Source organism: Piliocolobus tephrosceles, chromosome 10, assembly GCF_002776525.5.
Source record: "Piliocolobus tephrosceles isolate RC106 chromosome 10, ASM277652v3, whole genome shotgun sequence".
Lineage (NCBI taxonomy): Eukaryota > Metazoa > Chordata > Mammalia > Primates > Cercopithecidae > Piliocolobus > Piliocolobus tephrosceles.
In genome coordinates, this window is record NC_045443.1 from 42,970,927 (window position 1) to 42,989,103 (window position 18,177).

The 18,177-nt window shown below is 36.4% G+C and overlaps 1 protein-coding gene across 2 annotated transcripts in view; it reads right to left on the reverse strand.

Moving 5' to 3' along the window:
• SCAF11 (SR-related CTD associated factor 11) overlaps positions 1-18,177 on the reverse strand; it is a 78,061-nt gene that overhangs the window by 13,370 nt on the left and 46,514 nt on the right. For both annotated transcript variants that reach the window (XM_023231223.3, XM_023231224.3), the window contains exons 5-9: positions 16,282-16,382; positions 13,126-13,190; positions 2,077-2,135; positions 1,804-1,916; positions 763-864 (exon numbers count right to left, since the gene is read on the reverse strand). In XM_023231223.3, coding sequence (XP_023086991.2) covers positions 763-864; positions 1,804-1,916; positions 2,077-2,135; positions 13,126-13,190; positions 16,282-16,382 — 440 coding nt within the window. The remainder of the gene's footprint in view (positions 1-762; positions 865-1,803; positions 1,917-2,076; positions 2,136-13,125; positions 13,191-16,281; positions 16,383-18,177) is intronic.

Consider the following 18,177-nt stretch of genomic DNA (forward strand, 5'->3'; position numbering starts at 1 on the left):
GGAGAAGAGAAGCATGGAGAAAAAAAATGTAACTTGTACATGTATAAAAATATGTAACTATAAGGAAGAGTTTCATAGTACATACATCTGGACTTCTTCATTTGACTTCTATTATGTTCTGCCATCATTCCTAGAGGGTGAATGCCCTATACAGAACTATATTATAGTAACATATAAAATAAAGTCATAATACGTTATAGGAATTAATGTAACACTAAGGCAGCGACCCTAATCTTAACTTAGGAGCTTGATTTAAGTATATATTACATATCTAGCACCATCTTAGTAGCTTCAGGACTAAACTAAGAAATAAAAAACGAGATTACAGAAAGTCATGAGTGTCAGGGTAGAGTAGGCACTTGATCAAATAGTTATTTAGAAGAACATTTTTGAGGAGAGGAATATGGTAAAAGTGTGATTCAGCTGACAGCATACAGGTAAGACTGGAACGGGAGAACAGTACAGGAATGGTGACAGATGTATTACTAATAATAAATCTTAATATTCAGGTTCTTTCCCTTTTACATAAATCTAGCATATACACAGCTATACTTGTTAAACAGATAAATTAAGGATTCTTTACTTTCTAAGGGGTCCTTTATATAACAATCTTTGTTGGGCATTTGAAACACCAAAGTTTAATTTGCACAAAACTTCCTTAGGAAAATAACAATTGAATAAGGTACCCCTGTATTTAAGTACTAATGCTATCTTGCTCACGTTAGCATGTAAACACCTGAGTAAATAATTTTTTATTTTTACCTTCCAATTCCAGGTAATGTATCAGGAAACCATGACAATTCCAGTTCATGTCTCTTCTGCCTAATCAATGTACTGATTTCACTGGCTTCTATAAATTCTGTACTAAAAGATAAATTTTAGACCTTCATCAGAATCTCACAATTTTAGGTTCAAAAAAACAATTAGGTCGTACAAAGAATAGCAGCCATTTTTGTACCTAGCATTATGAATCACACTTATCAGAATGTGAGCTTTTTTCTATTTAAACACTTTCAAAATAAACTCATTCCTAAAATAAGTACAATTTTTATATCGCAAATTAGAATTGTATTTATTTGTTAAAAATAACCCTTGAATTTCTATCTTAAGTGACAGAATTTTTTAAATAAAGTCAAGTCAGAGTAACATCCTTATTATTGAAAGAAAGAAATTCTAGGTGCAATGGTTTCCTGCTTGAAACTAAGCCTAAGACAAAAGAAGAAAATAAAGGAGGGTAAGATGACTGCAACCAAAAATGGGCATAGTTCAGCTTTTCAAAAGCCTACTTAATTTTTTTTTGGTACCTTGCCAAGCTCTAAAATTAAATCACACAATCTTATTCTGTGCTGCTGGCTCAACTAAATATACGTGATTTTAAAGCCTCAATTTAATCTTCAAATTCCATAAATATCAACTTTGTATCTACATGCCAGTCACTAGGATTCAAAGATGAATGGGATCAGCTCTAAAAGGGTTCTTCTTTAGGTAACATCCCCACAATCTAATAAATAACCTACTTCTCTATGATATAAAGAGCTTATATAGAACAACTTATTAATGAAAACAAAGCACACTGGCATAGGCAATCATTGCACAATAGAGAAGCTCCCCAAATTAACAGGTTTTCTCTTGGCTAGAGCTAGTTTACATTCCAAAAATTAAAAAAAAAAGAAAAAGAAAAAAACTAAAGCAAAAAAACCAAGGTGGGCCTTTCAGATTTTATTGGGCCCAGAGTTTAAATTTCTAGCAAAGTTAATAAACATCAAGTATAAACAGCATAAATTAAAAGTAGAAAATACTAACCAATAAGCTCTATAGGAGGTAAAGGAAGATTCTCCAGGGTGACTAACAGAAGAAAACATATTGCAGAAAAAATTTCTGAAGCACTGATTTGTACTCCAATTTGATCTCTGAGGCTAGAAAAGTAAAAAGTAGTTAGTGAAACCGCAAATAAAAATATCTCTAATAGGTAAATAATAGTTAAATATTTTGATACACCTGAAGCACTGGTTATTTATGGACTAAACCCTAAAGTGTTATTATTTAAGAAAAATATCTCTCTTGGTTTCAACAAACCTTATTTATCTTTATTGCTGCATTTTTCTCTCCTCCTGTTTCACTGTATAAAGAGTTTCCTGTACAAAGACATAAAAGGACTTGGTTAGCTTGTATTAATTCTTACTAAAAAGGCTATAAACCAGCACTGATACCAGTATACTGCCAAGGGTTGAAATATGTAGAAAAGCTGCATTTCAAGTAATACACATTTTTTACACAATTTTCCCAAATGCCGATTTCATCTTATCTTGTTAAGCTACAAATATAAGTAAAATATAAAAGGCCACAATAGAGAAAACTGGGTGAAGTATGTAAAACCAGCTATGTTTACAACATGTGAGTTAAAATTCTAATCAACATTTTCTGCTACCTTATGCAAACTTAAACTATCTTGTAACAAAAGGTATACACAAGGTCAAGCTATTTAATATCAATAATGCACTTAACATTTCTTTTCCAGCTATCATCTAGAAAACAGGTAGCTATCTCAAGTACAGGCTGACTAGGGGGCCTGGGGCCATCAACTCTTGTTAACCATAAATTACAATTTAGCCACTGGCACCCACTTCAGGTGTGTTCTTTCCTTCAAATTTTATACTAAGAGGGAAAAGTAGACGTGCTGTCTGAAACAGCTTTTTGTTACAATAATGTTAGTGGCTTCACTGCTTTCCACCTGTCTACAGTGCATATGACAACTGCCTTTTAATTTTCCCCCTTGCTTGCCTCACAAAGGGCCTACTGACATAGTTCAAAATAAATCACACTAACTAGGAGGCTTGTTTCCTGCACTGCAAGATCATATATATTTTGTTTTACTTCTGTTAGTCCAGTTGGTAATAACCTACTTCCTTTTTAGTTATTATATAACAGCTGTTTGGTTTTGCACAAGTCCCTCTCAGAACTATTGTAACAAATGTAATTTCAATGTTAGTGGCAGGTGAACAGGCTGAGTTCTGGAACTTACTGCCTTACCCCTTTGAAAATCTGTATCTAAAACACTGATTTTAAAAATTGCTTATGAGGCAAGAAGTAAAAACGTGTGGTAGGTACACAGATACACTCTTAGAAATAACCATGTTCCTCCAGCTAGACACAGAATTGCTGGGCTATACCTACATAGTGTCTTTTATGCCCTAAGGATGCTGAGTTGTTTTGTTTCAGGTTGCATTCACTCAACACTTAATGGGTATGTAGTGTTTACACAGTATTCTTTCACTTGGAAACCTATCTCAGAAAGCCTTCATTAGATAAAATGCTCTCTACTGAAAGAACTGTTAGTTTTCTCTGGGCAATGTTACATGTAAAAATCCAGTCCAAAAGCTATTTCATGTATTTCTGGGTAATTCTCAGATAATTACTGAGCAGCTTCAATGACAATCTCTAAAGTATCCAATACTGGTAAATTTGTCTAAATTGTGGTTTCCTGAAGATCGTTTCACAAATCCACCCTGCTTGTCTGTTTTTGGAGGGCAGTGATACACCTTTTCATTTAGTTTTTATCAAAGTAATGCATGTACATACTTTAAGATGTCATATAGTACTTCCAAACTTATAAAGAAAAATTATGGAAATACCTGCTCTTGATTTCTGCTTCCCCAAAGCATTCATCAAATCCTTTGGCTGTTTCTTCTAACATTTACTTCTTTATTTCTAAATAACATCCTTATACTACTCTACTTTTTTTTTTTTTTTTTTTTGAGACAGAGTCTCGCTTTGTCGGCCAGGCTGGAGTGCAGTGGCACAATCTCAGCTCACTGCAACCTCTGCCTAACGGGTTCAAGCAATTCTCCTGTCTCGGCCTCCTGAGTAGCTGGGACTACAGGCGTACACCACCATGCCTGGCTAATTTTGGTATTTTTAGTAGAGATGCGGTTTCACCATATTGGTCAGGCTGGTCTTGAACTCCTGACCTCAGGTGATCCACCCACCTCCGCCTCCCAAAGTGCTGGGATCACAGGCGTGAAGCCACTGCGCCTAGCTGGCTTCAGATATTTTCCTAGGGTTAATAATGACTTTGTTTTTTCTTTTCCTTTTCTTCCTTATTATCTACCATTAATTTAGCTAACTACAACAAAAGTATAAATCTGAGTTTAATACACTCAAATGCAACAACTCATCCATGAAGTTTGTTCCCCACTCTCCTTGCAAAACTCTTTTTGTCCTGGTCCAATATGAACTGGTAACTCTCAAAACTGCTGTTCAATAGTCATTCTGGGATTGTCCTTTGTCATTATCCTAATAATCCTCTTTGTCCTCTTTATCTTTTCCTGAGTTGGAACTCATTTTCTGAATCTCACATTGTTCTTCCATTTACTATCTCATTTAGTGAAGTATATACATCCTCCAGCAGAAGTGGAAAAGGGTGGGAATTCTGAGTTAATACATGATGGATAGTTTGATAGGTTACAGAATTTTCTAGGTTAGTAATCATTTTCCCTAGAGTTTTCAAGGCATTGCTTCACTACTCCAACTATTGTTAATGACACTCTGTAACCCCAATCCTCTATGTGGTCTGTTTTTACTCTCTCTCTCGTCATCCTCAGACTTCTAGAACTTTATGAAGTACCTAGTATAACTCTTTTTTCATTTACTAGGTATTATATTATTTCTTCATATCTGGACACCTGTGCTCTACTATTACAGAAAAATTCCCTTTGTATTACTTTTTAAAAATAAATTTTTGCATTTTTCCTTTCTGAAATTTTATTATTTCATATTGAATCTCTTAAATGAATATCCTATCATCTCTTTGACTTTAAGTATTACTTTCTGAGACTTATGAGCTTATCTTCTACTCCTGTTGAATTTTCATATTTTTGCTGTAATATTTTTAACTTCTAAAAGCTTTTTCTTAAATATTATTTTTCTTAAATCATTGATAAAACAGCCCTTCTTTCAGGCTTTGAGGATATTAAGTTTTTTAAAGTTATTCCCTATTTTATAGCAATGGGTCTGTCCCATCAGGTTCCTTTTGTATCTGTTTTCATCTTTATTATATTGATTTCCTCAAATATCTGGAGATCCCTGACTGTTTGTGGGACACTAAAATATTGATTGAAAATGGTATAGATGGGTGGTCAGAGCCTTTCAGCTGTTTCACTGTAGGGTGATCAAGCAGACATCTGGTTATTTCATTGGGAGACTCCCAAATGACATTATCTTTAAGTCTTTTCTTTTGGGCAAGTCAGTTTTCCAAAAGATGCCCCTTATCTCCTACTTTGGAAAATAATAGTAATCAAGATTGCCAGTGCTTTGAAAAATGATCTTGGGTAGAGGACTAGAAGCCTCATCATTTGACTTAATTTCCCTCTCTGTTGTTTGCTGTGCCATCATTTATGCTAAAGTTTAAACCTGGTTCAAATACTCATTTTAGAGAGTAAATCTCCAGTCTTTCATTGGGTAGACCCCTTGTTCTACCCTGTTCAGCCAGGAATCTTCAGGATCTAACAATTTTTAATCAATTCTGTTTTCTGAAACCACCCCATTCTGCCTTCACAGATAATGGAGGTCTTCAAACCCAACTTTCTAAGGTTCAATGGTATGTGAACCGTCTTGAGATTCTTAACTCCATTCTCCTCGTGAAATGTCTATGTATCAGCTTTTTGCTAAGACAATTTACCATCCCCCTCATACTATTTTACTGTTTTGTGGACACTTATGTGCTATCCCCTACTCTCCAGCTTTCTTGTCTTTGTGGCTTAAACTTTGTGGCTTAAAACTTCTCTTTCCAGCCAGGCGCGGTGGCTCACGCCTGTAATCCCAGCATTCTGGGAGGCCGAGGTTGGTGGATCACCTGAGGTCAGGAGTTCAAGACCAGCCTGGCCAACATGGTGGCAGGCACCTATAATCCCAGCTACTCAGGAGGCTGAGGCAGGAGAATCGCTTGAACCTGGGAGGCGGAGGTTGCAGTGAGTCGAGATAGCGCCACTGCACTCCAGCCTGGGTGACAAGAGTGAGACCCCATCTCAAAAAAAAAAAAAAAAAAAAAAAACCCACACTTTTCTTTCATTCCTTTATTGTCATTTTAGTAGAGATTTGGGATGAGAGGGATCAGAGCATTAAACAAGTACTCAATCTGTTATGCTTAACTAGAAGTTTGTTTTATTTATTTTAATTCAGCATATCCCCAAACATGTTTCATGAAACACTAATCCCAAAGGATGTTTCATTAAAACATCCTTTTGTACGATGCAAACAAGTATAATAAAGACTCAGAGCTTAGAACCCAGTACTTGGCAGGCATCCAATTAAAGTTTGACTAATTGATTCCAAAGTTTAATAAAGACACACTTAGATGGATCTAGTATACACTTAAAGAAGTACTACATTAAGAAATGCCTGAGGCCGGGCGCAGTGGCTCAAGCCTGTAATCCCAGCACTTTGGGAGGCTGACACGGGCGGATCACGAGGTCAGGAGATTGAGACCATCCTGGCTAACACGGTGAAACCCCGTCTCTACTAAAAAAAAAACTAGCCGGGGTGGTGGCAGGCGCCTGTAGTCCCAGCTACTCCGAGGCTGAGGCAGGAGAATGGCGTAAACGCGGAAGGCGGAGCTTGCAGTGAGCTGAGATCTGGCCCCTGCACTCCAGCCTGGGCCATAAAGCGAGACTCTGTCTCAAAAAAAGAGAAATGCCTGAAAGGGAGATCCTTTCTGTAAACTATATCAATTATAAACTAGTATCTCAAACCAAAGATTAATGTTCATTCCAAGAAACAAAGTGAATATAAAGGAGATTAAAAACAAAAATGTATGATTCAGTTATCTAGTATGACAGAAGAAAGTGGTATTTCCTCAACATATTTGCTAATAGGTTTGCTGTCTAACTTTTCGCAATACCTCTAGTGTGGCAACATCATCTTCATTATATGAGAAAACTAGACAGTTTATATAATTTTACTAAAGTCACAGGTGTTTTAATGGTAAAAAAAACTGTACAAAACTCAAGGGGCTTGACTTCCAGTAAAACCACCTATTAGACCTGTTGAAGTTTTAACTAATATTATACTATATTTATAGGCTATAATAATTTCTAATCGAGATATAAGAATTCACAACTTCATAAGCTCTGTTCATTAGTTTGATTGCTGTATAACAAATGACTTCAGATAGAAAGTCACACACCTATGTTTAAAGAACAGTCCCGCCGGGCACGGTGGCTCAAGCCTGTAATCCCAGCACTTTGGGAGGCCGAGACGGGCGGATCACGAGGTCAGGAGATCGAGACCCTCCTGGCTAACACGGTGAAACCCCGTCTCTACTAAAAATACAAAAAATTAGCCGGGCGAGGTGGTGGGCGCCTGTGGTCCCAGCCACTCGGGAGGCTGAGGCAGGAGAATGGCGTGAACCCAGGAGGCAGAGGTTGCGGTGAGCTGAGATCCGGCCACTGCACTCTAGCCTGGGCGACAGAGCAAGACTCCGTCTCAAAAAAAAAAAAAAAAAAAAAGAACAGTCCCATCCTGCTTCACAAAACTTGAAGAAATTGGCCAGGTACAGTGGCTCACACCTGTAATCCGAGCACTTTTGGAGGCCGAGACCAGCAGATCATCTGAGGTCAGGAGTTAGACTAGCCTGACCAATATGGTGAAACCCCATCTCTACTAAAAACACAAAAGTAGCTGGGCATGGTGGTGCACGCCTGTAATCCAAGCTACTTGGGAGGCTGAGACAGAAGAATTGTCTGAACTCAGGAGGCAGAGGTTGCAGTGAGCCAAGATTGTGCCATTGCACTCCAGCCTGGGCAACAAGATCGAAATTCCATCTCAAAAAAAATATATAAATAAATAAGAAACCGAAAAAAAGAAGCTAAGTGCTAAGCAGAGTTGCTTCTAAAATCTAACCAATCAATCCTAGATAAAGAGACAGATAATAGTTTCTCAAGTAGTTCTTTTATTAAAAGAAATTTAAATTATCCTTAGGCTATATCATTGTTTCTGTTCAGTGTAACTGGGCAAACAAAGATGTATTCAATTTGCACAATCCCCCACTAACTCTACCTTCACCTTGACTTTGTCTCTTGGTTCCTTGCTTAGTCATCAAATGTCAACATTTAAGGATACCAGCTGTCTTTTCTGTTGCATGACAGGCTCATTTCTGCCCCTAAACTTTGCAATAATTCCAAGTTACACTTCCAGGTTCTCTTAGTCTTCTAATTAGTCCATTTGTTAATAAATACTGTCTAAGAAACCTTATAAGAAATGTGAAAATTAAAAGAAAAATTTAAAACAAAAGAAATGTCCAAATTAAAGGCGAAAACTCTTAAAGGTTCTAATCTTACAGCTATGATTTATGACCTTTAGCCTGAAGGAACAAAAAAATCACAGTTAACTCTTAAGTGGCAAGCAGACATTCTGTTATCAAAATTAAAGAGAGCTAATTTTACATTAAAAATTATTTTTGAGCTTGAAAGTACATCCAAACAAGATCCATCAGAATGCCAATAATTTAAGTTACAAAGGTTGCAGACAACCATAAAGTGAGAGGCTTAATTAAGGTCGGTAACACTAACAATATCATGCTTTAGTATTATTTTGTAGTAGAAAGTGGCATTGGATATGGAGTCAGAAGACTGGATCAAATTCTGGTGGCTCCAATTATTAGCAATGTGATCTTGGACAAGACATTTAGCCTTTTAAAAAAGACCTTACAAAATGCTGTTAATATATAATCTCAGAAGACAGAGTTAGTTTATTAATCTCCTCTTTTGACATCTTTAGAAACTTTCTAACAGATACTTGACTTCCCATCCTTTTGGAATACTTTAACCAGGTTAGTTTTTCTAAAACAGTTTCACTGCATTGTATCTCAATGAAGAAAACTTTTGTGTCTATCTGCACAGCAATCTTCCTTTTCAGTCTCATTTCCCTTTATTTATTTATTTTTTTGAGAAAGGGTCTTACTCTGGCACCCACACCGGAGTGCGGTGGCATAATCATGACTCACCTGAAGCCTCAACTTACCCAGGCTCAGGTGGTCTTCCCACCTCAGCCTCCTGAGTAGCTGGGACTACAGGTGTGTATCACCACACTTGGCTAATTTTTGTATTTTTTGTAGAGGTGGGTTTCACCATGTTGCCTCAGTCTTATTTCTGATCATCATAGTCTTAAACATTCTGCCTGAACTCAAGAATGAGAAAAGAAATGACAACTGAAAGAAACCATCAATTTAACTGAGGAGTCAAGCATAAATAAATATATATCAACACAAACTGTTCATTAAAATAACATGAAGATGAATAGATCTTATTTGTACATGAAATGTAAACATCCAATTTCTTCAGAGCATCTCTATGGTCGTAGACACCTTACTTATCGAAAAATGAATTTGCCCCTCATCTTTACTGAGGTACAATTGACAAAAACTGTATATATTTAAGGTATACTACTTAATGTTCTGATGTATGTACACACTGTGAAAATAATCACCACAAACTAAACATATGCATCACCTCACAGTTACCATTTTCCCTTTTTCTTGTAGTGAGAACACAAGATCTACTGGGTCGGCGAATTTCAAGTGTACAATACACCACTGTTAATTATATCCACATTGCTATACATCTATACATTAAGTATCCAGAACTTATTCATCTTGCATAACTGAACCTCTGAATCCCTTGACAAACATTTCCCTATTTTCCCCACTCCCCAAAATCACCACCATTCTACTTCCAAAAGATAATTCTTCATTATACCCTCCCAGATGTTCTCCCACCAGCCTTCCCCATCTCAGTAGCTGGCAACTCCTATTTTACCAGTTCCTTAGGTCAAGACCTTGTAGTCAACCCTGACTTCCTTCTTTCTTGTAGCCTATATCCAATCCATCAATGAATCCTGTGAGCTTCATCTTTCAAGTACGATGTAGTTGACCCTTGAACAACATGTGTTTGAACTCCAAGGGTCTGCTTATTCATGAATGTTTTTCAGTAAAAGTTACACTGAGTGTGCTTGCCTCTTCTGCCTCCCCTTCCACCTTTTCTGCCATTGCCATCCAAGACAGCAAGACCAACCCCTTCTCTTCCTTAGCCCACTCAACGTGAAGACAACAAGGATAAAGACCTTTATGATGATCCACTTCCGCTCAATGAACAGTAAATATATTTTCTCCTCCTTATGATTGCTTAAAAACATTCTTTCACTAGCTTACTTTATTGTAAGAATACTATATATAATACATGTAACATATAAAATGTGTTTATCAACAGTTTATGTTTTATCTGTAAGGTTTCCAGTCAACAGTAGGCTATTAGTCAAGTTCTGAGGGAGTCAAAAGTTATACACTGATTTTTGACCTAACTCTTGTGTTATTCAAAGATCAATGGTACACACAGAATTGAACCACTTCTCATCGTCTCCACTAGTATCTCCTTGGCCCAAGCCACTATAATTTGTGGCCTTCACAGCCAGAGTAATCCTTTAAAAATGTAACAGATCATATTACTCCTGAAAACACTCCCCAGCTCACATTGGCCCTAAATGATCTCCCCTTATGTCTTACTGTTTCTCCTCTATCTACCTAATTCAGTCATTCTAGCCACAATAACCTCCTTGCTATTCTTTGGAGACATTCCAAGAATATTCCTGTCTCAGGCTTTTATACTTGCTGTTCCCTTGCCCCGAACAATCTTCCCTGAGATAATCTTCATGGCTTAAATTCTTACTTCTTGAAGGTCACTGCTCAAATATATCTTTATTCAAGAGGGTTTCCCTAACACTTTAAATAAATGGTCATCTCCACAATGTCATCACCCTTTAATCTTTTACCCAGCTTTGTTTTCTTTAAAGCATTTATTACCACCTGTTTTATATATATTTATATTTTTGTCTATGAGAAGATCTCATTGGCAAGCACTCTGTTGTTTCTGTTCACTACTATACCCCTAAGAGTCACTGTGCTCAGTACCGTTAGGTATTTGTTGAATGTATGCGTGATCTCAATTCTTTTTGCTTCTCCCGAGTATGAACATCCAATACTGAGTATGTACTGAGTATGAATCTGGAATTTAAACCTGAACAATTTTCATCAAATGTAGTATCTAAATATAAGCTACTTCATCCAATAAATAATCTATTTCAATACAGGAAGAAAAACTGACCATGTTAGACTTATCAAATTTCCCCAGTAAAAGTAACATCATAGCAAAAATATTAATAACTAATTGGATAATCAACGAGTACAGTGGTCCCCCCTTATTCACGGTTTCTCTTTCTGCAGTTTCAGTTACCTGTGGTCAACTGCAGCACAAGAAGAGTAAGTACAGTAAGATATTTTGAGACAGAGCCCACATTCACCTTTTATTACAGTATATTGTTATAATTGTTCTATATTATTATTCATTATTGTTAATCTTTCCATCACCTAATTTATAAATAAAACTTTGTCATGGGTATGTACGTATAGGAAAAAACATAATATACACAGAGTTTGGTACTATCTGTAGTTTCAGGCATCAACTTGAAACATATCACCCATGGACAAGGGGTAACTACTATGCCCAGTTCCCTTCAAATCAGTCCAGGTTGGTCAGTGAAGACATTTGCTCATAATTACCTCAGCATCAGCACTCTTGTATTATCCACTCAAAGTATAATCAGTATTTCTGCCTATCCTAAACCAAACAAATGACTTCAGACATCTTAAGTAGATACAGCATTGAGTTACAGGCCTTAGACAATGTTAACCTTCTGGCAGAAATGGGTTTTTTCCTCATTATAATTTTAAAATAGCTATCCCATCTAATATTCCACATTCTAAACAGTAAAACAAAACCTCAAATCAGAATTAATCATAGATGCTTATAAATGACCTTTACTATGTTGAAGCATATGGAATTGAAGATTTTTCTATATTTCACTTTCTAAAAATGAGCCCAGGCAAGAGATATACACTTTAAGAAAATTACAGTGGTCAGTGGTCTTAAAACTAAGACTAGCATAATTTAGTGGGCCAAATTATCTAGAGAAAATCTGTAACATCATTTAATCTTCCTCAGCAGTAAATTTTATATTGGGTCTTAGAACTGGCAAGCAAACGCTATTCATAAAAAAAGAATGCTAATCTACGGCAATGACATAGAAAAGCAAAGACTGTTTTCATATCTAAAGCTGACAAAAGAAAAATGCCTTTTCAACCACAAAAGTCCAGAGATCAAAACAACTTTCGTTTCAATTTCACTTTAATAGTAAAATTTCAAAGGTAAAACGTTTGTTAATCTATAAATCTAACCTGAGGGATCATATTAATTCTAATCAAAAACAAAACCAACAAAAAACCAACAAAACTTGGTATTCATAATGCATAAAAAATGAAGTTATTCACTTTTTAAAACAATTCTTTCACAGCTCACTAATTCACTAGTTCTAGCTGTAAGTGGAAATTCACTGTGACTTAGTCTGGAAAATAAATGCCCACCTCCTTGCTTACAAACAGACCATAGTTAGATGTTCTTTGGGACAGAATAAACAGCCTGAATCCCCAAGGAGGAGTCACAAAGAACTATGAATGTTGTCATTTTTATTCAGGCTCTGCTGCAAAGCCTTCCTGTATATTAGAAAATTATGTACCAGACAAAAACAGAAGACAGGAGTATTTAACTGCTCATGTAGATAAACATGTTAGAGGTGCTTTATTTTTAAGTTTCAAATTAGAAGTAAGGCTAGAGGCCAAACTACAATTTCCTTCGGGAACTGTGAATTACTTTCTCGCTTCACAGTCTTCCTTTGCTACTGCTTACAGTTACTAGCCCACAAGGTATTTAATCTCATCTCCCCTATGGACTTCTGCACTAATGGGTGGAATAAGGTCACAATATGAGACTCTTTTCTCCCAACACACACACACACACACACACACACACACACACACACCTTTTAAGAGGAGCAAGAAGAAAAAAAGGGCAGAAAACAGTATAAATGGCTCCATGAAAACAAAATTTATGTAGGATTTAACACAATGTACAGATCTCTGAGGACTATTTTCCAGCCCAAGGTGTTACTGATGAGAACTCTGGCACAACCATTAAATTAAAAAACAACAAAAAAGGTAAAATACACAAGCAAAAAGTCACTTACTATGTATCAACTTCAAATCACAAACTTTTGCACTTAATAGATCTTCTCTTATGATGGCTTTTCTTCTGTAAACATTAATAAAGACAGGAAAGAATTAAGAAAAAAAACTGTCGTTTTGCCCACTTATTTTCAACTCATTCTCCTCCATCAAAATGAAATCTATTATGCACTGATTTTAGTAATTATGCTGAAATCTGGTAAATGGTTTAAGGATATTCTCACAGACTCCCATGAGATATTAGAATGTCAAGTTAGGTTTCAATGACTATTGAGTTGTATTATCTCAGTCTTTTTTTTTTTGGAGACCAGATTTTGCTGACACCCAGGCTGGACTGGTGTGGCACAATCATGGCTCACTGCACTCTTGATCTCCTGGGCAGAAGCAATCCTCCCAGCTCAGCCTCCTGAGTAGCTGGGACTACAGGCATGCACCACCTTGTCAGGTTAATTTTTTCTATTTTTGCAGAGTTTCCCTTTGTTCCTGAGGCTATTCTTGAACTCCTGGGCTCAAGTGATCCTCCCGCCTTGGCCTCCCTAAGTGCTGGGCTTATAGGTGTAAGCTGCCATGCCTTGCTAGTATATTTTTTATTCTTTTTTTTTTTTTTTTTAACTAGACATGGGGTCTCACTATGTTGCCCGGGCTGGTCTCAAACCCCTGATTTCAAGCGATTCTCCCGCCTCAGCCTCCCAAAGTGCTGAGATTACAGGCATGAGCCACCACGTCTGGCCTCATCTCAGTCTTTAAACAATAATCTTATTGGTTGATCATGACTGACTGGCTACTGAGCCATGCAGAGTAGAGGTAAGCAGGTATTATATTTTTTAAAAAGACCATTAGGAAATTTTAGCAAAGAAAGCATAATTAGTTCCACTCCTCACTCAGTTACCATTCTCTGCAATGACTTAAAATGGAGGTTCACTACCAAGAAACAAAATACCACTGTAGTGCCTTCTTTGGAACTGGTAAAAAGTATCAGAAAGAGAGAGGTCCCAGGGTTTTATTGCTTTGGAAGGGAGAGGAAAATTGAATGGAGTTTGTCTGCATGTTGGAAGACCAAGCATCCAGTAAACAGAAGACTGAATGACAGGACTACTAAAAACATCCAAGACTCCAGAAGAGTATAATGTAAATATCCAACAGCTGACAGAGATTTTCCACCTTGGGAAAAATTGTTAAGCTAAGCCTTGGTGGGCAAAGGCAAATTATTAATTTTGTAGCTGTTATTTCCTTATGACAAATCTCTGAGAAAAAGCAGTTAAATACGGGGACAACTTTTGCTATGTTAGACTCAAATAAGAACTGTGAGCCTTATAGGTCATTTTGTGATGACCATTACACTCTTGGCAAGAGCCAAGAGAATTGGGTAATTCTGAGGGAGCAAAAAAAAAAAAAAAAATGCACATCTATGATATTGTCACAGCCAGTGATATGAGTTGTACCAAGAATTAAAGTATTTCTACCAAAAGGTATTTCTTCACTATGCCTGGGAAAAGTGTACTAATACAAGAACCAAAGCTGATAAGTATTTTTCAGAAATAATTATAAAATTTGGTCTTATGCAGTTACTAACTTTGGGGCTCATGGGTAAACTCTTGGAGTGGGTATTCCGTGAATACCTTAAAATCATATATAAAGTTTTATGTCTGTAAACGTGTATTTTCCTAGCAGAAGGGATCTGAATCATTCTTCACATTCTTAAATACCATAACTACCCAAAAGTTAACATCTAAGGAGCTACAGTGTTATAAATTAGTGATAGGTTCAATAAACCTCAGTGACTACTGCCAACTGTTTTAGGAACTAAATAAACTTACTCTTTAAAGAAATTAGTATTCTGATGAAACGTACTAATGAATCATAGATTTAATTATGAATGTGACAACATATTGACTTAAAAATTCAACTTTTGGACAGCTCTAAATATATTTCAGATCAAAATGAGCTTATGTTTCAAATGTATTAGAACAAGTTATTTTAAGCATTAATTTCCAGTGTACTACTCATATTCAATTTAGTTCAAACATGTGTTAAACACCTATTAAACTCAAGTACTAAACACTGCATTTCTAGGCATTTATGTTAAAATAGGCAATGGTTTTAATAGCAACCAGAAAAAACAACCTATATATATATATAAATGTTTTAACATAAACACTTGTTATAGTAGATAGCAAGTGCCTGCTGCAACAAAGGAAAGCAATATGTGAAGGTTAATAAGCAGTTTAAATTATAACTGATGAAGAATGTTGTGCTATACCATTAGGTAGTCCCTACTTTTTGTCCATAAATAACTTGGTCAGTGCTATTCACAGTGTGGTATGAGCACCAATGCTTATCTATTAGGTGTTTAATATTGGTATGTGATTAAGTACAACAATGAGGGTAAGCATTCAGAATTTTGGTTTGTTTTTGAGACAGAGTCTTGCTCTGTTGCTCAGGCTGGAGTGCACTGGTGTGATCATAGCTCACTGTAGCCTCAGATTCCTGGGTTCAAGATATCCCCCTGCTTCAATTTCCTGAGTAGCTGGGACTGCAGTCATGTGTCACCACGCCCGGCTAATCTGTAAATTTTTAGTAGAGACAGGGTCTCATTATGTTGCCTAGGCTGGTCTCGAACTCCTGAGCTCAAGTGATCCTCCCACTTCAGCCTCCCAAAGTGCTGGCCTTACAGGTGTGAGCCAGCACACCTGGCCAGCATTCAGAAATTTGACATTGCTGAACATTTTATTTTACAAAAGGTTTGGTCTAAAACAGATTCCGAAATAAACCTAAAAGAACAAATTCTTTTAATTCTTTTTATTTTGTGTTATTTTTTAGTAGAGACAGAGAAGGAGAGGACAGTCCTCACTATGTTCCCCAGGCTGGTACCAAACTCCTGGTCTCATGTGATCCTCGCACCTTAGCCTCCCAAAGTACTGGGATTACAGGATTGAGCCACCATGCCCAGCCAGAACCAGTTCTTCACCAAAAACCGAGTACAGCTCAAATTGGATTCTCAGATTTCAGCTAGTCCCTCCTTAAATTATCAAGTGTGTGCTTCTGAATAAATGATTGAACACATTTAAACCCCACTTCATTTTTTGTAAATACCCTTTTGGTACTAGTTAACTTCAGTTCCACTCATTTGCATTCCACTTCTAAAGTTAATCACTAACCTTATACAGCTTTTAGAATTTTCATGACAGGAGAACTGTTTCTCAAATGAGTTTTCATTTTTCCTGTTTTTTGTTTCTCTCAGCTGTTTTTTTACTTGAACCTATGAGAAAAGCAAACTCAATTTAGAGCAACAATCCAGCATTAGAAATAACTTTTTAATTCTTCCTTGAAATGATTAAAATTACAGGAACAAAATTGTCTGATTAAAAAGTGTAGTCCAAATACATATGCTTATTCATTCAAGCATGCTAAACCATAAGCTTAGTGAGTGTGCTTAGCTCTGGGGAAACAAAATAGTGAGAGCTAAGAATAAACAGATTAAGTGCTTATAACAGAGATATGAACACAGATTTGTATATACATATAGGACTCAGAAATTAACTGAGGATGTCACAGAAGACTTTAATGAGTAGATGATTTATGAGTTGGTCTTAAAGGATAGTTAGGAATTGGTCTAAGAAAAAAATATTCTAGATGGAGGAAAGAACAGAGTTGTAAGGAATAGTGAGAAGCCAATGTAGACAGGGAAAAAGAGAGTAGCTAGATATGAAATTGGTGAAATGTGTTGGGACTCAACTGTAAAGGTTCTTGAATAAAAAAATAATTCTACAGGCATCAGAGTGGACTTTTTAAAGCAAGTAAATGCGATGATCAAATTTGTTTTTAGGAAGATAACTTTGGTGTGATATGGAGAATCAACCAATTAAGGAGAGACTATAAAAACCAGGAAATCAAAAAGAAAGCTCTTAAGATAGACTAGATCTATGTTGTGCAAGACAACAGTCAATAGCCACATATGGCTACTCAGTGCTTGAAATGTGGCTCATCTAAATTGGAATGTGCTGCGAGTATAAAATAGACACAAGATTTCAAAGACTTAGTATAATTTTTTAAAAGAATGTGAAATCTCTCAATAATAATAATTTTAAAATATTACATGTTGAGCTAATACATTAGATAAAAAATAAAATATATCATTCAATTTATTTCATTTGTTTTTTTTTATTATTTTAGGATGCCTACTTAAAAGTTTAGTTATTTAGTGGTTTATAGTATACTTCTATTGGACAGCACTAGTTAGATGACAGAATAGGGGTCTACAAAGAGGGAACAACGGAGGGAGGGATAAAGAAGAAACATATTTAAGACATTGAGCAGAAAAAAACAGATGAGGGAGCGAAAACTGGAAAAGTCCCAGATATTTCTGATCTTGGTGACTGGGGTTGTGATTCCATTAACAATTGGGGCTGGGAAAGGGGTAGGGAATGTGATTAATTTGGAGTTTGTTAATGTTAGATTTTCTTGGTATTCCAGAAGGAGACGCACAAGTGGCTGTAAATACAGGTCTGGCTCTTGGTAAAGAAGTCTAGGATAGTGACAGAATTGCAGAAGCATCCAAATATAGGTAGTACTTAGCGCTACTGAAGTATAATAGCTGAGAAGACTTAGAAAGAAAGTATACTGAGAGAATTTAAATGAAGATCCTATGAGCCCTAATGATTACGAAAAGGAACAGGAGGGTAAGGATATGACAAAGAAGATTGTGAAAGGACAGAGAAGTAAAACAATCATTCATACATACACACATATATACATACCCACAAGAGAAGGATGTTTCAGAAGCCGAGGAAGTAGAGGGTAGTCAGCAGCACTATACGCAGAAAACAAACCATGGAATGTGGAAGTCTGAGTCTGGACCTTGGTGAGGGTAGTGTTTGTAAAATAAGATAATAGAGGTAAATGTTCTACGGGAACTGAAAAGTGAGTAAGAATTGAGAGGAGGGAGTTGTCTCATTCAAGAAGCTCAGTTGCAAAGGGAAAAAGATAATGAAGTGAAGATTCGAAAGAAGTAAAGGTCTAGGGAAGGCATTTAAGAGAATGTGGAAGATATCTCA